The sequence below is a fragment of the Nymphalis io genome, chromosome 27 (genome assembly GCF_905147045.1).
Source record: "Nymphalis io chromosome 27, ilAglIoxx1.1, whole genome shotgun sequence".
Lineage (NCBI taxonomy): Eukaryota > Metazoa > Arthropoda > Insecta > Lepidoptera > Nymphalidae > Nymphalis > Nymphalis io.
This window is the reverse complement of record NC_065914.1, coordinates 7201423-7224355: the sequence shown is the minus strand read 5'-3', so window position 1 is coordinate 7224355 and position 22933 is coordinate 7201423. Positions and strand designations below refer to the sequence as shown.

The window sequence follows — 22933 nt, the reverse complement described above, 5'->3', positions numbered from 1 at the left end:
ACGAGCAGAAGATTTAAACAATTTTGTATCTCTAATCAAATAAAACACGTGATTAATTCGATAGCCTCCGTAACCGTAACAGCCTGTGAATGTCCCACTGCTGGGCTAAAGGCCTCCTCTCCTCGTTTTGAGGAGAAGGTATTGGAGCTTATTCCACCACGCTGCTCCAATGCGGATTGGTGGAATACACATGTGGCAGATTTCAGTGAAATTAGACACATGCAGGTTTCCTCACGATGTTTTCCTTCACCGTATAGCACGAGATGAATTATAATCACAAATTAAGCACATGAAAATTCAGTGGTGCTTGCCCGGGTTTGAACCCATTAGCATCGGTTAAGATTCACGCGTTCGTACCACTGGGCCATCACAGCTATATATATATAGATAGCCTCACCTCGATCTAATGGACTATTAATAAAAGCACCACTGATGAACGCGATTGCGATAAATCTATTAATAAAATATCGTGGGTCATTAATAATACTGTAAACGCTACAACAGGTTTCTCACCTTATAGATTAATGTTTCAAGGAAGTCGTTCTTTAATGCAAGGAATGTCAGCTAACATATATGACGACCCAGCCACAGCATCGTTTAATAAAGAGAAATCTTTTCAAAATATAGTCAAGACGTCACAGTCAATGAAGAAAAGACTTGATGAGAAAAGAAAGAAACCCACAAAATATAATGTGGGAGATTTAGTACTTGGAAAGGGGCACAAATTAAAAGTAATGATACTGTGCATAAACTTAAAGATACGTATAGTGGTCCCTATAAGATCACAAAAGTACTGGGTAATGATAGATATATCATTATATCCATTAAAGGTATTAAAGGATACAAGAAATACAATGCGACGGTAGCCTCAGACGCTCTAAGAAGATCAAGATCATGTAAATAGTCAGAGTGAATCAGAAGAGTCACAAGTTGACAGCACGGAGGAACTAATTGATCTTTTAGAAGGATAAAATTAAGGTATATTCATATAGAAAGAGTATGTGTTTAATAGGCTTAATATAAGGGCCGTCTTGTTGGACGATGAGAAAACTAGGACTATCGTGATATGATAATCATGATGATGAATATAAAGAGTAAAGGGAAATTTATTCGATAATGAAAGAACGGTATCCGGACCATTGTAATATAAAATTATTATATCAGTGATCATGATAAATTTGGTGTAAATAAATAAATAATTATAACGGTTATGGGTAAAACTATATGAGGTTATATATATAATACATGTTTATATGATTTATTTACAGATATCCCGACCCAGTGTCGAAAGAAGTCAACAAGATCTTATGTAATTTAATTAAATTAAGGTGTGATTAATTATCCTATTGATATGTTAGAATTTCTAATTAAGTTACTTATAGTTTATAAATGTTAAAGTAGGGATGTTATTTGTTTACTACATTTTACTGAAAAAGCCGAGATGGCCTAGTGGTTAGAACGCGTGAATCTTAACCGATGATCGTGGGTTCAAACCCGGGCAAGCACCACTGAATTTTCATGTGCTTAATTTGTGTTTATAATTCATCTCGTGCTTGACGATGAAGGAAAACATCGTGAGGAAACCTGCATGTGTCTAATTTCATTGAAATTCTGCCACATGTGTATTCTACCAACCCGCATTGGAGCAGCGTGGTGGAATAAACTCCAAACCTTCTCCTTAAAAGGGAGAGGAGGCCTTAGCCCAGCAGTGGGACATTAACAGGCTGTTACTGTACATTTTACTGTTATGGTTAGTTAATATTTTATAAATTTCAATATAAACGTTTATTTCCTAATTTGCGTGGTATCAAATTTCGTGAGGATGGACGAGATATTATAACTGTCAACTAAGAATGTCACTGGTCATTCAGTGAAAAAGAAAGAAAAAGAAGAATGACAGGACGCTTTCGTCGGAATCGGATTCGTGGCTATCAATCTTGCGTGTAAGACTATTTTTTTTAAAAAAAAAAGTTACGATTCAACCGAGAAAAATATTTTCTTGCTAATTATTAATCAACGAAGCGTGATGGCGTATCGCAACTAATTTGCGTGGACCGCAACTACGATTGGCCTAAACAATCACCCCATATGTATAAATCTAGACAACTGATATACTACATATACTATTTTACTTTTGTAAATAAGTATGTATTATATAGATAATTACACCCGGACTCAGGACAAACAGACATGATCATGCATACAAATATCTGTCCTGGGTGGGAATCGAACCCACAACCTTCGGCGTGAAAGGCAAGCATCCACCAACCACGCCAACCGGCCCGTCAAAACATTGATATGACTGCAAAAAAAGAGGTAAATTTTTTCAATAAAACAACGAAATTAACATTATGGAATCGGAATTGTTTATTAAAATATTATTTACAAGAATTTTTAAACTTTGATAACGCGACACTAACTACGCATGGCATTCGTATCAACTAGCGACACAGACAGACGACGGACAACCCTGACTCTGTATAAAAATAACATATATATAACATATATTTACTTAGGAAATAAAATATATTTCAAATCCAATGGATATTGTCCGTTGCATCTGCGTCATAACATTTACGCAACATTTTCTTATTAATTTGATTTTAATTAAAAAAAAACAATTTCGTATCAAATTATAATAAAATGCCGTTTAATGTACCTTAACTATATATACAGACTTAAACTATATTAAAATCTAATATGGAATCGTACAATAAATCTTGGAATAAATAAATTCAATTGTTTTTATCGACATAATATACAAATACATCTGAAATTTCAGAGAAAATTATATACATAAAGTCAATCTGATTTGAACCGTATTCGAACCGATTAAGGTTCAAAATACTGATACAAACCAACTTGAAATTAAAATGGATTCAACACACCAAACTATAGAACATGGCATTGTAAACAAAGATATGGCCGCAGCTGTATAATAAATAAACTAAATATTCCAATGACAATAAAAGTAAAGATAAACAAACCATAGATTTGCTTAACAAGTTCTTAATACAAAACGATTCCGTTTAGCTAACAATGGCCGACATTAAAAACATTTCAACGAATACCATAGACTATTAACTCTACTATTGATGTAACAAATCAAAGTGTTTATATAACTTTACTTTAGCCATTGGAATCAGCGATGGTGTGATCCCATAAATATAGAAGAGGAATTTAATTTAGAAATTTAATTAAATGCTCAAACAAATAAGGTTCATTTTTTAATTACACGACTGAACTCTATGGCGTTATGATATGATCATATCTTGTTACAGTATATGTAATGACCTTTTAAAGTCCAAATTTCTCTAAACTGGACCCTTTTATAGTACTATTTTTATCACATTTTTTAACGTCATACGACAAAGTACATCTGTACTTAGTATTATTTCCGTTTATTTCTTTATACCCAACCAACTTCAAAAAAGCAGGTTAACGGTGGACGCGTGTTATTCTTTGGGTTATTTTGTAATGGTCTTGCTTGGTGAGAGTTATCTCCCCTTATAAGCTAACACACAATCCAAAAGATAACGGAAAATCAAGAAAATGCTATGAAAAATCAACGATTGATCTTTCAATCAATCAACCAACTGTGATTTTTTTTTTTTCATTTCCTTCGTCGTAAAATCGTCAGAAATACAGCTTCCGTTATAGCATCGAAACTCAAGCTTTAATTAGCGACCAAAAATAGTAGCCGACTTTGATTCTTGTCAAAATTCCGATGCGGAAAATACTTTATCGATTCACAAAAATCCACAAAAAATCTAAACCGTCAGACTAGTGATCAGTTGCTGGCATAGTTTCCCGTATTCCCGCTGGTCGCCGGATATCCGTCGCATTTTCAAGCCCTTCTTTTCTTTCGCCTTATTTTCGCAAACAACTAGTTCTATCTGGATACCACCAGAATATTCTAAATTTAGGAAACCAGTTAGCGCTTCCGAATCATCACTTTTGTCCTTCTGATCACCTTTTTCGATGAAAATGTTTTGGGGGGGCACTCTCGTGTTAATTGTATCTTTTAGCAATTCTACTATCCTTTGTGAATCTAATTGGGAACAGACAGTTGATAGCGCGACCTCGTAGTACTCCTGAACGCAAGAAACTTTTTGGGGGCTCAAGAGAATTGGTATTCTTTGGTCTTCCGGTCTACATATTTCTGATAAACGCAAGTCCATCGTAGATCGCTGCAGCTTCTCAATTTCATTAGTGTGCGGACTCTCCTCTTCGAATTTATCTAAGGTTTTATCTCTAGGCATGTAAACGTCTTCGTAATATTCTTTAACTTCACCCAAAACACCTTGAGCTGAGAACGAAGACCTTGGAGTTTCTCCCTTCTCTGAAAAGCTGCTTCTACCAAAGTCGCTCTTTTCTGAGAACGAAGACCGTCCAAAATCTCCTCTCTCTGAAAAACTACCCCTGTCGGAAAAAGAGAAGGATTCTCTGTGCTCCGAGAAGCTACCCCTGTTTTCGCTAAATCCTGAACTAATTGATACTATATTGGAATATATGGACTGTATGTTTTGTTCGCAGTTCGGCGAAGCGTTTGCCGAGTCGTTGCTTAAGGAGTCGTCGCTAAAACCTAAGGACTTGTCGCTCCCCCGCCTCGCGAGCTCCTCCGTCAAATATTTACTCGTTTCGTCAACGCTTTCTTTGGGCGATGGCATTTCTGTATCCTTATCTAAATTTTCTATATCTTTGGGCAGTTCAATAGATTCAGTCTCCTGGCTAACTTTCCTACCTATACCTTTGGTTATCGACGGTCGATCGTCCAAGTCCGATGGCTCCGATATGACGAACTGCGGTAATGGATATTTGGAATTTTCTAAACTATCCACGCTGTCCTCTGACGACGACGCCACAAGTGTGATCTCTGATCCCAGGCAATCCGTTAAGCTAATCTGCGGATGAGTTGAAGCATAGTTTTGGAGCTGGAAGGTCCTTTCTGGGAATTTAGCTTCGCCATTCTGGCTACCGTTACCAATCTCCTCCTGAATCATATCTAGGGGTGACCCGGGATTAGAAATGGGGGAATTGTTGAGAGATCTGTGAGCCACTACGTGTATTTGAGGATGGACCATCGGATGGAGCTGAGGGAAGGTCGTATCCATGTCTACATTACTTCTTAAATCTAAGGGTGTTGCGTTGGGTTGCGGCGTTCCTCTGGTTATGGAACCTGTGTGTAAATAACTTAAGCCTTCTGTGATTTGGTGGAGGGGGGAGCCGGGGCTGGCGGGGGAGGTGTGTCCAGACAGCAGCCCATAGCTCCCATACTGGATCGATTTGAATACTTCTTGCGAGAGTTGAGGCGAGTATAAGGTGTTTAAATTTATGCCTAATTTTAATGATAGGTCCTGAAAACAAACAAAATTTAATTAAATAAATATAATAAATAAAATAAAAATATAATGTATCAATTTATACATTGGTGTCTTATTTTATATTAATATTTAGTAATATAGTTTGTTATAAATTTTTCACTATATCAGTATGCTAATGTTATCTGTTTTAATTTTGTAATTAATTTTATTTGATTATAAAAATGTTATATTTACTACACCTTTATTGATCAAACTTCATTTTATTAAGTTTTAAATATATGATTTATTATCATTTAATTATTATATGCGGAAACCTAGCTGATGTATGTATAATTTTATATCGGTTATGCTATAAATGCAAATTGTATGTTTACCTTAAAATAAATAAATAAGGCAATTATTTAGTAATTTAGTTTATCAAAATAGTTAATAAGTTTTATATTTGATATATAAAAATGAAATAATATAACTCAGTATATATTATGTACTGTAGATAATAATAATAATAATAATATCCCGGGACATTATTCACACCCGGCCATCTGATCCCAAACTAAGCAGAGCTCGTACTATGGAAACCAGACAACTGATATACTACATATACTACTTTTCTTTTGTAAATACATACTTATATAGATAATTACACCCAGACTCAGGACAAACAGACATGTTAATGCACACAAATGTCTGTCCTGGGTGGGAATCGAACCCACAACCTTCGGCGTGAAAGGCAAGCATCCACCAACCACGACAACCGGCGCGATAAAGAGCAGCCATGACGAAATTTTATCGGAATTGACGAGCCAGACAAAAAACTTTAAGCGTTCATGATTATTTTGTAAGCATAAGTTTTCCTCAAAGTACTGTATTTTGCTTGCTGGTATCATAAACAGTTGGCATCTCAATATGACGTCACATTGATCTTAATTTGTTTGGCATATGTTTATACACAAATTGACGAAAAAAACTAGATGCAGATTATTAATATAATTATATGTTTATAGTTCTTTTATAAATAAATATTATTTTCAGAAGTAATTTATTTTGCTGACTCTACCAATTAGATTAGTAACAATTTGTTGAAAAATTCTTTGTGTTATATTTGTATCGGGTAATATGTTTACCTGCGCGGGGTCGGCGCTCAGCTCCAGAGTGGGGGCGGAGGCTCCAGCGTGAATCGGAGACCCTTCAATTGAGAATAAATATTTGTATACGAGTAACTGAGATTCTTTAGAATCAACAGAACAGAATCGGTCGTAGCTTTATATTATAATAATTACTAAAAATTTTACTGGTGGTAGAGCTTTGTGCAAGCTCGTCTGGGTAGGTACCACCCATTCATCAGATATTCTACCGCAAAACAGCAGTACTTATTATTGTTGTGTTCCGGTTTGAAGGGTGAGTGAGCCAGTGTAATTACAGGCACAAGGGACATAAAATCTTAGTTCCCAAGGTTGGTGGCGCATTGGCTATGTAAGCGATGGTTGACATTTCTTACAATGCCAATGTCTAAGGGCGTTTGGTGACCACTTACCATCAGGTGGCCCATATGCTCGTCCGTCTTCCTATTTTATATAAAAAAAAATAAAAAAACTAAAATTCTGAAGTGCTTGTCAGAGTATACTTGAATTAAGTAAATTTCGATTTTAGAATTATAATGCGAATATCCAACATAAACATTTGATAAGTTATGAATGCACTGATCTAAGGATATACCAGTCCGACTTGTGAATATATTTTGCGGTAAACTGCTCATTTATTGAGAAAAGTATATAGCATATGTTACGATCCATAGAAGTGGAGCGGTAACTTTTAGGGCCTTTACCTATTGGACCAATAATTAACAATATACATATTTCAATAATTACCTGGTACAGAGGTGGCGGGGGTGTGCAGCCGCTCCGCGGGGGGAGACGCGCCCCCCACTCCACCCACACCGGGGGGCGCCCCACCCGAACGACGTTCCAGACCACGCTTAAGTTAAAACAAAATACAAAATGTATATTTAAATACAGTTGTTAAAAAATAATTTATAAATTTGAAGATTTGTCATGGGAATAGAAAGTAAACGGTCACAGAGTACACTCAAGTACACTCAAGAGTGTGAGTCAGGTCACGTTGGTCCAGATGGTTGAGATGGCCCAGTGGTAAGAACGCGTGAATCTTAACCGATGATCGTGGGTTCAAACCCGGGCAAGCACCACTGAACTTTCATGTGTTTAATTTGTGATTTTAATTCGTCTCGTGCTTGACGGTGACGGTTACGGGTACGGTCACGGCCGTCAATGGCTCAGTACGGGGCGCCTCACCTGCAGCTGCTGGTACTCGAGGCGCGCGGACGCGAGGTCGTGCGCGGCGCGGGGCGGCGACACCTCCGCGCGCCGCACGGGCGAGTAGCGCTCCGCGTGCTCGCGCGCTGCGGACGGCGCGACATGAGCCTCGAGCTTTATATTGGGCTTATAGAACAGCCGATCCTTTTTTTATGGGCCACCTGATGGTAAGTGCTCACCGACGCCCGTAGACATTGGCGTTGTAAGAAATGTTACCCATCGCTAACATCGCCGATGCGCCCCCAACCTTGGGAGCTAGGATGTTATGTCCCTTGTGCCTGTAATTACACTGGCTCACTCACCCTTCAAACCGGAACACAGTGATACCGAGTAATGCCGTTTTGCGGTATAATATCTGATGAGTGGGTGGTGATCCAGACGAGCTTACACAAAGCTCTCCCACCAGTTAACCTTTTTATACCATTTCTCTTTGACTCTATATGGTTCTGTTCACGGGCTTAATTAGCTTAGTTTTTATTTGTTTAATTGATGTTTATAATCAATCTCGTGATCAGCGGTACAAGAAAATATCATAAGAAAATCTGCATTTTTTATAACAGGTAGATTGCCATATGGCTACCTGATGGTAAGTGGTCCCACTACCCATACATATTAGCACTATAAGCAATAATAATTATCTCTTACGACTTTGGAAACTCAGACGTTATATCTACTGTCCCTGTTATATACTGGCTCACTCAAATATTGACTGGGTACCTAGTCGGGTTTGAACAACTCCCAACAAGAGTTTTGTGGGATGTAAGTCTGGAGCATGTGTTTGCAACATTGAAACAAAGCAATAGGATAGCCTCCAAACATTTACAGAAGTAGTACATTTGCAAACTTACTTTCTTTTAAACAACTTAAAATTGCATTAGATAATTTAGAAAGCCACAAATATGATTCACACATCTCATATATTCTTAAGAAAACACTTTTAAAAAAAGTTTTATATACTAAATTATATTTATATAAAACACTATTAACTTACCTCGACTAAATCTCTCACAGTTATATAAATTATTATATTATATTGCCTATTAAATCAAACTATCTACAAACAATATTAACAAAAGCTTAAAGAAATCACATCTACAAAACACTATAACGTGCAAACACACACACACACAAAATAATAGTAAAAAACCCCCTTAATGTCCTTTGACAAAGTTATATCCGATATCCTTTAAAAATAAATAATAAATTACCCATTTCTTGTACAGTGGCCAACATTTGCAGTTTAACACGCTGAGGGCCAGAGTACTTCCGGTGGCGACTGTACTGATTCTGATTGAACCCACTGCCACTGACCGGAGTGCCAGCGGTTATGGAACCACTTGGTACATTCGTTGGGTTCGGACCGAAGGTTTGGTTATAACCAAAGTTACCAAAACCAGTACCGAAGTTCTTGGAATCCATTGGTATCCCGGACAATATTGAACCCTGGCCTTGAACTGGCGTACCGGAAACTATCGAGCCCTGGCTTGGAACTGGTGTACCGGACACTATCGAGCCCTGACTTGGAACTGGTGTACCGGAAACTATGGATCCTTGATTTTGCAACGTGCTAGTGGGAGTGAAATTTTGGCTCTGGATCGGGGTTCCAGTTAAAATTGAACCCTGGTTTTGTATTGCTGAATTGAAATTCTGGTTTTGCAAGGGCCCCGTTAATATGGACGCTTGGTTTTGGATAGGTGTGCCAGTCATAATTGACCCCTGGTTTTGAATTGGAGTTCCTGTCATAATCGAGCCTTGGTTCGGCAACGAGGTGGTTAGTATTGGTTGATTCTGGACGGAACCAGTATCCATGGAACTTTGGTTATTTAGAGGAGTGCCAGAAATAATTGAACCATGGTTAGGAGTGTTGAATGATTGGCTTTGCATGGAGGTACCAGTTAGGATTGATCCCTGATTAGATATAGGGGTACCACTTATTATTGACCCAGTTTGCGAAACAACAGCCCCGTGGGTGGGCGAGAATTGAGATATAGATGGGGTATAGGGGGTGACTGCTTGATTCAAGCCCATTATACTACCCTGAGGTATAGTTTCTAAGACTGGTTTCATAGAATTCTTAGCGTAATTCGGAGTACCCGCTGTTATTGAACCCTGGGGATTTTGGGTGTTGGCAGGTGGGGGGCTCTGGTAACCGGTCTGGTTTTGGTAACTGTAGCCCCCTTGTATCGATGGGGGGAGGTAGTTTCGTTTCATTCGCGCCTCGACTTCCATAACGAGCTCCGGACTAATTACTACAGGTTGGAGAAAAAAAAAATTAGCAAAAAAAAAAACGTCATGCATTAGCGCCGAAAATATGAAGACTCGAATTATTATTGAAAATTCCCGCGATGTTAAACATTACTTAACGTATTCAAACAAAATATATATTTTATAGCATTAGGTAAGCAGACTTAACACATTAGCGCTGTAAGAAATATTAACTATTCCATACATCGCCATGCGCCACTGACTGAACTACGTTAGGCCCTTGTAGTTATAAATCGGGCCGATATTTTATATGTTATGTTCAATGAAACATACCGCTTCGTAGAAATCTTGATACTTTTACACTATACACGATAAGTCTTCATATTTTATATAAATTATAAAACAGCAAATATTATTTCTAAAACAGGCTATAACAGATATTTTTGCTGCAAATCATTTTATGTAATATATATATAAAATATATATAAAAGCCTCATTGTTCTAGTGGCTTCATATAAGGCCGCAGACCCGGAGGTCAGGGTTTAGTTTCCAGGTCGAGCCAATAAAAAGTTATTGAATTTTTCTGACAGAAATTTCTCAGTAGCAGCTCGGAGTCTGGAAGTTGGAAGTGTGTACACTCCCGTGCCTCGGAAAGCACGTAAAGCCGTTGGTCCTGCGACTGAACTCTTTCCGGTTGTGTTGGATTGCCGTCCCATCGTATTATGAGAGTTAGGGATAGAGAGGGCACCTGTGTTTGCGCACACACTTGTGCACTATAATATCTCCTGCGTAATTGGCTAATTTCTCTTGAGATTGGCCGCTGTGGCCGAAATCGGTCTAGAGGACATTATTATTATTATTTTTTAATTATATATAAGCCAATTGTCGCGACTGACATATCACAGTTTAAACTTAGGTACTGTTCAGTTAACTGATCTCCCCCTTTCTATCATTATTGATTTGTCATTCGAAAGAAGAAGACGGAGCATTGTTTAATCGCCCGCTAAGCAACCTCTATGAGTAAGGTTGGAAATTAATATAACTTGGCAAACGAAAGCCAAAAGTGATTGGAGTATCAATTTTATTTCCGTATATAGGAAATTTAAGTATAGGCAATTGTTGAAATATCAACCATATCTTGGAAGGGATGGGGGTAAGAATTTCTTAAGCGTAACGACTTAAATGTCAAAGTATTTAATGAAGCCATCATTAAATACTTTATATATATAATTTATGTAAGTTAAATCGAATTGCAGCAAAATTAACTGTTAATAAGAAAATATTGGTTACAAAAACTTACCAGAATATAAATAAGTTAATTAAAATAAAAATAAAACAATATTTATTTAAACGTAACCAATATTTTGGACATTAAAAAAACAAATCTCATTGCAAAACAAAATTTTTAAACTAAAAAAAAAGAAAAACATATAATACAAACACAGAGAATGGTTATTGCAAATAAAAAAAAAATCAATACGATATATATGCTTACATAGATGGCTCAGTAGTTGAGAAAAGGGAATCTTATCCGATGATTGAAGGTTCAAACCTAACAAGACTAACTTTTCAAAATCAAGTAAAACATCTCGAGGAAACCTGCATTGTGTATCCATAAATCCGCATTGGAGCAGCGTAATGGAATAAGCTCCTCAAGCTCAAAAAGGAGAGGCCTTACAATGGGATATTTAAGAATTACTTTTATATAAATAAAAAAAAAAGCCGAGATGGCCTAAAAAGCCGAGATGGCCTAGTGGTTAGAACGCGTGAATCTTAACTGACGATCGTGGGTTCAAACCCGGGCAAGCACCACTGAATTTTCATGTGCTTAATTTGTGATTATAATTCATTTCGTGCTTGACGGTGAAGGAAAACATCGTGAGGAAACCTGTATGTGTATAATTTCATTGAAATTATGCCACATGTGTATTCTACCAACCCGCATTGGAGCAGCGTGGTGGAATAAGCTCCAAACCTTCTCCTCAAAAGGGAGAGGAGGCCTTAGCCCAGCAGTGGAACATTAACAGGCTGTTACTGTTACTGTTGTATATAAATGATTAATCCGTAAATATCTTATATCCGTATTTAACCATTTTTTTAAATTTTACCCCCTATTAAGCATAATGCTTTTATTAGGAATTGAAAATACTATTACATTCAAATCGCAAATTCCAATACTATTATTCACTAATTCCAATTTCAGTATTTATAGCCTATTCCAACTACAGAAGGAGTAAAGACAAATATAAATTGATATTGAATTGGCTTGATTCGGAACTTTGAATATATGATTTGAAGGATTCGTGAAACTGTGGAAGTAAAATTAAAGCGGATAGAATTAGTTAACTGGTATAGTGTTGTATTATAAATAGAGATATTAATCAAGAACTGTTTGTCAAACAGCAGAGCTATAAGCAACAGTAACAGCCTGTGAATGTCCCACTGCTGGGCTACGGCCTCCTCTCCCTTTTTGAGGAGAAGGTTTTGGAGCTTATTCCACCACGCTGCTCCAATGTGGGTTGGTATAATACACATGTGGCAGAATTTCAATGAAATTAGACACACGCAGGTTTCCTCACGATGTTTTCCCTCACCGTCAAGCACGAGATGAATCATAAACACAAATTAAGCACATAAAAATTCAGTGGTGCTCGTCCGGGTTTGAACCCACGACCATCGGTTACGATTCACGCGTTCTTACCACTGGGCCATCCCGGCTTTTTTTCGCTATTAGCAAATCGCATGGAATATGTAAATCTAAGGATTGTTTATCTTTACTCCTTCGAATGGAATAGGATATACATAATGGATGCTACGTCTCTATGTATAATCACACATAATATGCAACGATGCAAAGACGCCATAGCTTTCGATATAACAGTCTTTAGAATTTGTGCGACATATTATCGAACGAAACCAAACCGCGCACGTACCGGGCGGGCGCTCCGTCACCGTGAGCAGCCCGCTGCGCCGCACGCGCACGCTCGCCGCCGACGCCGCGCCGCCCGCCGCCTGCGGGGGGGGGTGACACATTAGCCGTCGCTTATATGAGTACTAGAATCGCTTTAAGAAGAACTAAGACGTTATGTCTCTCGTGCCTGTTAGATTGGCTGCCTGTTACGATACAAGGTACTCCTGTTTTTCGGTAGAATATCTGATGAGTGGGCGACAACTACCCAGACGAGCTTGCACAAAGCCCTCCCACCAGTGAGATATGTAAACCAGGAATTGTTTACGGCGTCAATGTATCCCTGTATATGATGTTTTGTCCCTCGTGCCTGTATTTACACTGGCTCACTCAGGGTTAATCAAACCAGGTACGTAAATATGAGTATCTCAAGTTTAAATATCCATCAATGGAACGATATACATATCTGTTTAAAAGAAAAATAAAGCAACTCACCATGGTGGGGGGCGCGCACGCAGAGCTGGCGGCGTCCTCTGGCGTGGCCATGGTGTGCCGCTTGCTGCTACCCCGGTTCAGCATGTACCTGCAATCATACACAATTAATTATATATATAATATATAGTATATATATATATATATATATATATATATATATACTAGTTAATATGGCTAAAGGAAATCATATACCATATTCCAATCGGCGTAGGAATAAAGGTAAGCAAACCGTTGATTTACAAATTGGATGCGATTTTCTAACCTTTATTTATAATACAACATTATTCTACTTAACTAGTTATAACTACATTAATTTACTTTCGAAGTTGAATGTTTATTTTTTTTAATTGCCTTTTGACGTTATGGCCGAATGTAGGATTTTGTATCTGCGTAAAAAGGTATTTTGGCGCGCTTTTGCAAAAAAAGATACATCGATGGCAATACAAAAGCCGGTCTTAAAATGAATGTTCAATTATTATTGAATAGTGTTGATTAATATGGATGACTTTGTAAAAACTTTCGAAGTTAACATATTTATATTTTACGATTTACTGCTTTTTTACATTACAACTTTGCAAACGCCATTTTTTTCGCGAATCCATATTGAATATCATATGATAGTGAATTTCATATAATTCAAGATTTCGACCAATGATCAGTGTCATAGTTGTTTATTTGGGTTTATTCCTGTTGTGGTTGGAATAGGCTTTTTTACTGGTGGTAGGACTTTGTGCAAGCTCGTCTGGGTAGGTACCACCCACTCATCAGATATTCTACCGCAAAACAGCAATACTTGATATTGTTGTGTTCCGGTTTGAAGGGTGAGTGAGCCAGTGTAATTACAGGCACAAGGGACATAAAATCTTAGTTCCGAAGGTAGGTGGCGCATTGCTATAAGCGATGGTTGACATTTCTTACAATGCCAATGTCTAAGGGCGTTTGGAGACCACTTACCATCAGGTGGCCCATATGCTCGTCCACTTTCCTATTCTATATAAAAAAAGGCTGTAAATTCAAACTCTAGGTAGGTCCAATGAAAATATATTAATAATTGCTTAAAATTTCTCAGTAAGACGTGAGCAGTTTACACTTCCGTACTTCGGAAAACACGTTAAATCGTCAATCCTGAACTGAATATCTGAAGAGGTTCTGAAATGTTTAAAAGATAAGGGAACAATATTTACCTGCATAAATTATTGTTGTACGTAGAATCGCTAGCTTGCTCCTCCGCCTGCTCAGCGTCTGATGGCCTCGTGGGTGTTCCACTATCTGAAACCTGAGATAGAAATCGAATATATTACATTATCGAAATATTCATTACTTGTTAGATGATTAATGAAGTGGCATTTAGAATTCCATCGCTGTTGTGAGTTTCGAGAAAATGTTTTGAAGTTTTTATACGAACACGGTTAAGTTACAACTCACAGACCATTCGAGGGCCTTATCCTGTGAGTGGGTGCGCATGTGTTGCGTGTGTGTATACGTGCGTGCGTGTGTCCGTGTGCGTGTGTGTATATACGTATGCGCGTGTGTACGTGTGTGTATACGTGCGTGCGTGTATTTACGTGTGTGTGTGTGTGTACGTACGTGGTGCTTAGGCGCAGAGCAGGCGTCGCTGGCGCGCACGTGTGCGCCGCCGTCCGACGCGCGCCGCCCGAACGACGACGCTGGGGGGGGGGAGCAGGCGTTATATATTAAAAGTAAAGACATGTTATATGTATAACTAAAATCGCACGTTCGAATCGATAACAGCAAATACTATTTTTTGCCCATAAATATCCATCTCACTTAGTATATCGAGCAAATAAATATTTATATTATAAAAGAAATTATCATATAACATTTAACTAAATTGTGAAAATGACGACACAATTTTACAAACTACATCAATTCCTGACTAGCAACAATTTTCTGCCGTCTAAAATTGTTTGAAGAGTAACAAAAAATCACAAATTTACATTCAATATCTAGAGCATAGTTTTCAAAATTATAAAGATTATTAATCTCGAGCTCAAGATATATATGTGTAAGCAACCACGGCTAGGCCTGCACCCACCTTGTGTCTGCATCGCGACCGGCGGCTTGAGCAGGTGGTGGTCCTTGACGCTGCAGTAGCGGGGTGGGTGGTGCTGCACGGCGGGCAGCTTGGCCGCCAGGTTGGTGTTGGGCAGCAGCGACACCTCGGCCTGCGCCAGCGCCGCCGGGGCCACCCCGCACTTTGTGAATTGAGAACAATTAGGCAATATTAATAAAAAAATAAAAATAAAATATTAACACAGAATTCAATAGCTTCTGAAGGCGTGACGTTATTATCTTGTTTTTTTAAATAATTATAGTTCTGTCCCTTTTTAAGGAATTACTAATATTCCTATTTACTTTAAGAATACATCATAAAACATTTTATTTTTTTACTTAATCATAATTGTACAAGAAGACGAATTTTGTTATTTTCCTTGCACACAATATTTGCTAGATCCAATGTTAATAGTAATAATTACGATTAAATACATATTATTATTAATTAATCTTTAATTAACGCGAAATAATATTAGTAAGCTTGTGTTTTATTTTAATAATCTGAAGTTAAATTATTAAATAAATATTAAAATATCACCAAATAAACGTTAAAATAATCATCTAAGTCAGAACACATTTATTACGTTGTATCAAAGAAAAAAAAACTAAAAATATTAACAGTTTTTTCCTATTCTAATACAAAGAGAATATAAATAAAAAAATAAACGGCAAATAATTAATCATTTAAAAAAAAAAAAAACTTTCCCGTACCGGGAATCGAACCCGAGCCTCCTGGGTGAAAGCCAGGTATCCTAGCCACTAGACCATACGGGATACAATTTCGAAGTTGAATAACGCGATTTATTTATAAAATAGATTATAAATATTTTTAATTATATAATATACATTTTTATCTAAACTGTATATACATAAAAAAATGTTTTTTAAGTAAATCGTCAATCTCGCGCTTGTGATTAAAATCTACGAACCGCAGTTTCTTTTATACTAAAACCATCTTCGAAACAATTTTAATATAAGTTTTACGTAAATACAAAAAAAGTCTTAGGTAATTCGTATAGATTAATCATAAAGCGTTATGTATTTTTGATCAAGTTGTTATAATATCCCGGGACATTATTCACACACGGCCATCTGATCCCAAACTAAGCAGAGCTCGTACTATGGAAACCAGACAACTGATATACTACATATACTACCTTTCTTTTGTAAATACATATTTATATAGATAATTACACCCAGACTCAGGTCAAACAGACATTTTCATGCACACAAAAGTCTGTCCTGGGTGGGAATCGAACCCACAACCTTCGGCGTGAAAGGCAAGTATCTACCAACCACGCCAAACGGCCCATCAGTTGTTGAAATAAATATTTGACTGCACGCCCACTAATTGCGTTTTAAGGTTGTCTAAAGAAGACCTTTTATGTAATTTAATTTTAAATAAGTATATAAATATAAATAAAGTAAATAATTGTTGATAATTAAGGTATACATACGCTGAAGTGTGCTGAGGCGCAGTGTGGTACATTACGTCCGGATAATTCGCCTGCCTGAAAATTATATAAAACAATTTTTAAATTAACTTACTTTAAAAAAAATAATAAAATAGGTTAAATGTATATAACAATTATTTTTAGAAAAAAAAAGAATTCCCGTACCGGGAATCGAACCCGAGCCTCCTGGGTGAAAGCCAGGTATCCTAGCCACTAGACCATACGGGAGTTACGTTTAATGTTGAAATAGTTTATCTAATTCAGAAACTGTTGTTATTTTACTATTATATTTTTTTTTAAATTATTTTTAAATGTTACAATTTAACACTACTAGATGGCGCTCATCATATGTCACAATCATTTTTTTTTTTAATTGATTACATCTTCCCCTTATAATGATTTTCCTTTAATTTTTAAAATTTGTATTTTATTTTATAGTCGGTAGACGGACTCGCTAATGGGCCACCTGGTGATAAGTGCCCACCACCAATAGACATTGGCATTGAATTGGCATAAAAATTAGCCATCGCTTACATCGCCAAAGCGCCACCGACCTCGTTAACTAATATGTTATGTCCCTATGTATATGTAATACACCGGCTCACTCGTCCTCCAACCGGAACACAATACCAGGTGGAGTATCTAAGCTAATCCTTAGGACACGAGTAGCGCGGCTGCACTCGCCTGGCGGCAGTCGCCGGGCCCCACGGTGTGCCGGCGCGCGGCGGGCGCGTCGTGTGCACGCGCGCGCGCCGGCCGCGCCGCCTCGCCCGCGCCCTCGTGCGAGCCCGACCCGAACTGCGGACAACTCATGGGTTACTCACTTAAAGCTCACTTTTTTACAATAAATATATGCGATAGTAATGTCCTCCAGACCGATTTAACTGCGCAGGAGCTATTATAGTGTGCAAAGACAGGTGGGATTGTTCCTGGGATTTGAACCCAGGACCGCCGGGTCTGCGGCCTTACATCTAGCCACTAGATCAACGAGGCAGTCAATGTGATAATTACAATAGTATCAAACTGTATCGTAGCTACTTACGCCCTCCAATTCGCCAACACATTCAAAATATTATAAATTTAAATATATAAATGTACATGATTCTTACATATCATTTTTTAAAAAGAATGACTACTGGGTTTCTTGCTAACTCGGTAGAATCTACATTTTGAACCGATGCAGAGGTAGATTTATATTAAAATTAAAAAATTTAAAGTGACTTGTGAGAGTCTCCTTGAATAAAATATATTAAAATCAAAAAATTAAATCTGTTTCAGACATTTTTCTTTGATACTAAGAGCCACATAAATATATATATATATAATATTTCATAAAGAATTTTCTTATATTATATATTTAATTATTACTCTCTGTTAAATAGCGCTACAGCAAATTAACTACACAGCCTTTTATATATAATATAAAGACCAAATTTTATATAATACAATCATAATGTACCTTTTCGAAACTGTCTCCCTGTCCAGCAGTAAAATATCCAGGTGCCTGCAAGCCGTCTGAACCCGAACTGCTATCCTCAGCCTCCATTTGTTCCTCTTCACCGCTCTGGAATTTTTTAAGACAATACTTTTATATATAACTAATATATATTCTAAGTTACTTTGCATGAAACTACACTAAGATATGATTTTTAACAATTTTACCAGTAAAGTAAGAAGTAACAAGTTTTTTGGTAAGAACCTTCAAGGAGAGACTTCGGGTATGTTTTTATACCTTACCTCTGCTCCCTATAACGTATATAGGTTATATATTGTCATATTTTATATACCGTAGTATATGATAAGAATTATATTTATATAAGTTAAATATGTATGTATATACCTTACAACTAGTGAGATCTAACGGTAGGCCTGTCGTGGAGTCCAGTGAATCTGAAATACAATTTAAACAATACATAAAAGTGTCATTTCATTATTCATTTTTAGGGATGAGGGTCCTCCTGTCTGGTCTAGGCCAGTCTGGGTACGGGCCTCGGGGTTGCCCCCCCTACCCGGGCTGCTCCTCCCCGACGGTTCATCCGTCGTGTCGTTATGTTTTGGCCCAAAGGGCCAGGGTCGTTGTGACCCAGATCATTTTTAGTACAATAGCGTATAGCGTTACTGCTCGGTAGCGATAGATGGCGTTGATTGAATATGTCACATTCCTGAATCGCGCTGTCTAGTTATTCGCTACTGGGTATAAATAGTTTGGACTTTTTATCAATTCAAGTTTATTATATGAACAGTGGAAAGCACTGTTTTCATTTACAATTTGAACCCATGATATTACTTCGGCGAAGCTTTTGACTTTGTCAAAGTTGAATAATTATTATTCATACATTTTTTGCTAACGTTCCTTTATGAGAGCTGTCAGTTTCGATTTACTTTATAAAAAGTACCGTCCCATTCAAATATCGCGTATTATGTATAACGCTTATTTTTGTTAAAAATTAAATTATATTTTAATTTTAATATTTTTGTAACTTCTTTTTCGTCGTGATACTCTTGTCAGAGCGGTGGCGGTCGCCATGAAGTTATGGCGCAGATGTTATTCTCCTCACGAGCTTTCGCCATAAATCCCTATTAGTGGTGACCCTGGTGCACTCATGCAAAGGACCACCATCGGTTGTTTTTATTTCGGTCCATCCAAGTCGACATGAAAGTAAAAACAGAGAGAATTTTCGTATACCTCTGTCCATGTCCGTTGAGCCGTCTTTCTGTTGCAATTTGTCCATTAGTAAATGATATATAGCGGATATGTGATCGAAGCGTTCCTCTTGCACAGACTGTAATCATATTAATATACATTAATTATATATAATGCTTTATGTATTTAGACAAGATAGAAGTATTATATAAAGTTTGTTATCAAACGTAATTAATAGGAATTGGAACTATTACGTGCATTTCGTATTAAAATCGCTTTCGATTAAAATCAGGATGATTGTTTGATTGGGCTGGTTGGCGTGGTTGGTAGATACTTGCCTTGCACGCCGAAGGTTTTGGGTTCGATTCCCACCCGGAACATACATTTGTGTGCATGCACATGTCTGTTTGTCCTGAGTCTGGGTGTAATTATCTATATAAGTATGTATTTACAAAAGAAAAGTAGTATATGTAGAATATCAGTTGTCTGGTTTCCATAGCACAAGCTCTGCTTATTTTGGGATTAGATGGCCGTGTGTGAATAATGTCCCAGGATATTATTATTCTTATTGATTGATTGAAGGCATTTTTGAAATAGAATTAAAATACTAATTATTAAATTAAGCGTGTTTAAATTAACCTGACATTATGTTAGGTTGTGTTAACACGTTTAGGATTGCAATCTTGTTTAAACGACAAATCACTGTATAAATTATTTATATATAAAGTTATAACCTGATATGTTTGACAAAAAGAAACTTGCTACAAACCAACTCTTCAGCAAAATCAAGCTAGTACAATAAACACTCGAAGCTTCCCAATTTTTCTGTCGACCGTACTGGGCTCACCTGCTGCACGTGCTGCAGCGCCAGGCCGGGCAGCGCCAGCATGCGCGCCAGCACGGCGTCGTGCAGCGCCGCGTCGCCCGGCGCGCGCGGCCCGTGGCACGCGCACGCGCCGCCCGACGCGTCTGCGGAAACCAGTTCGAACCGGTACTAGCCGGATTACTACTATATACTAGCCGGAGACAGAAGCAGATCGAGCTCGTATTACAACTGGTGGTAGAGCCTTGTGCGAGCTCGTCTGAGTAAGTCCCACCCACTCATCAGATGTTCTACCGCAAAACAGCAGTACTTGGTATTGTTGTGTTCCGGTTTGAAGGTTTAGTGAGCCAGTGTAATTACAGGCACAAGGGACATAACATCTTAGTTCCCAAGGTTAGTGGCGCATTGGTGCTGTAAGCGATGGTTAACATTTCGTACAATGCCATTGTCTATGGGCGTTGGTGACCATTTGCCATCAGGTGGCCCATATGCTCGTCCGCCTTCTTATTCTATAAAAAAAAACAAGCTAATGACAAGACAATCTAGTACTTTAGTATTCTATTTTAAGTATTGTATTTGTTTAGCTGCTGCTCCTGTGTGGATGCTATAATGGAGCTATTCAGCTTATATTTATATATTATACATTTTTGTATTTTAAACATTGTTTTTTTTTTCTTGTATTAAAGAATATTTTTAGCTGTAATTATTTTTCGATGACATCATATAAGTGACGTCACTTTGGTAGTGGGGTGTGAGGACAATGGCCGTAGTTATCTCAGTATCTGGTTTAATATAGACACTGTTCTATCGAACGACGTAGCACCATGAGAGCACCGCTCGTACCGTAGCTGCCGGGCCCGGGCCCCGGCTGGTGCGCCTGCAGCCAGCGATGGCGCGCCACCCCCCGCAGCGACAGGCGCCGCTCGGGCTCCACCACCAGCATGTGCCGGATCAGCTGCTCGCACTCTGAGGACACAGGAATCTCCAATAAAACATACATAAGTAAAATTCTCTTAGATACTATTTTTAATAGTGGTGAATACGAATTTATTTTTTAAGTATAAAATATAAAACACGTAATACCTCTATGCAAACTTATTTCATATTAAACAGACCTTAACCTGACCTTAAGTATATATATATATATATATATATCAATGCACAGCCCAAACTACTGGGACCAACACCTGGAAAATTTGAATACACGTTCCTGTTTTAGAGTAGGTTAACACTATAGAAGAATTTGTGATTATTTAACCCTAAAGTTTAAGATTTATGAATATACTTCATTTTTTAAAATAAACCTATACAAATTACGGAACAGTAATAGCCTGTGAATGTCCTTCTGCTGGACTAAGGCCTCCTCTACCTTTTGGGGAGAAGGTTTGGAGCTTATTCCACCACGCTGCTCCAATGCAAGTTGGTGGAATACACATGTGACATAATTTCAATGAAATTAGACACTTGCAGGTTTCCTCACGATGTTTTCCTTCACCGTCAAGCACGAGATGTATCATAAACACAATTTAAGCACATGAAAATTCAGTGGTGCTTGCCCGGGTTTGAACCCACGATCATCAGTTAAGATTCACGCGTTCTTACCACTGAGCCATCTCGGCTTACAAATTGCTATTTAACAATTCAGAATTATAACGCGAGCGATTCCAAGAGTAAAAAGCGAGTAATATATATACGGCTGTTTATATACTCTACATACCTTGTGACATAAAATATGGTATCCTAAACTTCCCGCTGAGCACCACACTCCTCAACTCGCTAAGAGTACTGCCATCGAAGGGCAGAGCACCGCAAACCAGCACATATAGAACCACACCAAGGGACTGAAAATTAAAAAAAAAAAAACAATCACAGATAACGTAAAAAAAATGCTAAAAACCTGAGCCGTGTTGCAACTCAGCTATACTGAGCCGTCTCTTTTTGTAATACAGCATTAAACGTGAAATTAAAATAGTATTTAATTGTTTAGTTTTGCCGAGCCGAGATGGCCCTGTGGTAAGAACGCGTGAATCTTAAGCGATGATCGTGGGTTCAAACCCGGGCAAGCACCACTGAATTTTCATGTGCTTAATTTGTGATTATAATTCATCTCGTGCTTTACGGTGAAGGAAAACATCGTGAGGAAACCTGCATGTGTCTAATTTCACTGAAGTTCTGCCACATGTGAATTCTACCAACCCGCATTGGAGCAGCGTGGTGGAATAAGCTCCAAACCTTCTCCTCAAAATGAGGAGAGGAGGCCTTTAGCCCAGCAGTGGGACATTCACAGGCTGTTACGGTTTAGTTTTGTAGTGTCTGGGAATATATATTTTTTTATTATGTTCTATTCTGATGAGGGTAAGAAATTAACCTTTTAAAAGACCGTATAAAGCGTAAAATAGTTTAAATTAATTGCAGTTTAGACTACACTGTCTTTAATTCTATTCCAATCCGTAAGCGTCCTAAATACAGAGTACACACGCTGACCCTGAAACTGGTGTTCAAAGTCCTTCTTTCACCACGGTAGCATGCGAAAGCGATCCCGTGGCGCTCCTCGTTAAGACAGAAAGGTTTCCGCTGGTTTTTTAGTGCGTATTCCGATGTTCGGGGCGTAATTACAGGCACAAGGGACATAAAATCTTAGTTCCCAAAGTTGGTGACGCATTGGCTATGTAAG

At 37.9% G+C, this 22933-nt stretch overlaps 2 protein-coding genes and 2 non-coding genes across 5 annotated transcripts in view; all 4 read right to left on the bottom strand.

Annotated features, from left to right (window-relative positions):
• Positions 1-2343: 2343 nt before the first annotated feature.
• LOC126778779 (serine/threonine-protein kinase par-1) overlaps positions 2344-22933 on the bottom strand; it is a 50555-nt gene continuing 29965 nt past the window's right edge. Inside the window, exons 6-23 of one of the 2 annotated variants that reach the window (XM_050502418.1) lie at positions 21977-22100; positions 21103-21225; positions 20284-20405; positions 19479-19575; positions 18633-18682; positions 18252-18356; positions 17473-17590; positions 16796-16845; positions 15319-15478; positions 14850-14929; positions 14447-14538; positions 13263-13350; positions 12793-12871; positions 8863-9903; positions 7634-7740; positions 7193-7298; positions 6449-6510; positions 2344-5357 (exon numbers count right to left, since the gene is read on the bottom strand). In XM_050502418.1, the coding sequence (XP_050358375.1) occupies positions 3771-5357; positions 6449-6510; positions 7193-7298; positions 7634-7740; positions 8863-9903; positions 12793-12871; positions 13263-13350; positions 14447-14538; positions 14850-14929; positions 15319-15478; positions 16796-16845; positions 17473-17590; positions 18252-18356; positions 18633-18682; positions 19479-19575; positions 20284-20405; positions 21103-21225; positions 21977-22100 (4191 nt within the window). In that variant the 3' untranslated portion in view covers positions 2344-3770. The remainder of the gene's footprint in view (positions 5358-6448; positions 6511-7192; positions 7299-7633; positions 7741-8862; positions 9904-12792; positions 12872-13262; positions 13351-14446; positions 14539-14849; positions 14930-15318; positions 15479-16795; positions 16846-17472; positions 17591-18251; positions 18357-18632; positions 18683-19478; positions 19576-20283; positions 20406-21102; positions 21226-21976; positions 22101-22933) is intronic. The other variant, XM_050502419.1, reaches the window with a different exon arrangement.
• Positions 16041-16112, bottom strand: Trnae-uuc (transfer RNA glutamic acid (anticodon UUC)). Its single transcript has one exon. It is a non-coding gene; the product is annotated as a tRNA-Glu (tRNA).
• The window catches only part of LOC126778824 (uncharacterized), a 63141-nt gene continuing 56611 nt past the window's right edge, over positions 16404-22933 (bottom strand). Inside the window, exon 11 of the transcript XR_007670237.1 lies at positions 16404-16495. The gene's annotated coding sequence lies outside the window, so the exon portion shown is untranslated. The remainder of the gene's footprint in view (positions 16496-22933) is intronic.
• Positions 16949-17020, bottom strand: Trnae-uuc (transfer RNA glutamic acid (anticodon UUC)). Its single transcript has one exon. It is a non-coding gene; the product is annotated as a tRNA-Glu (tRNA).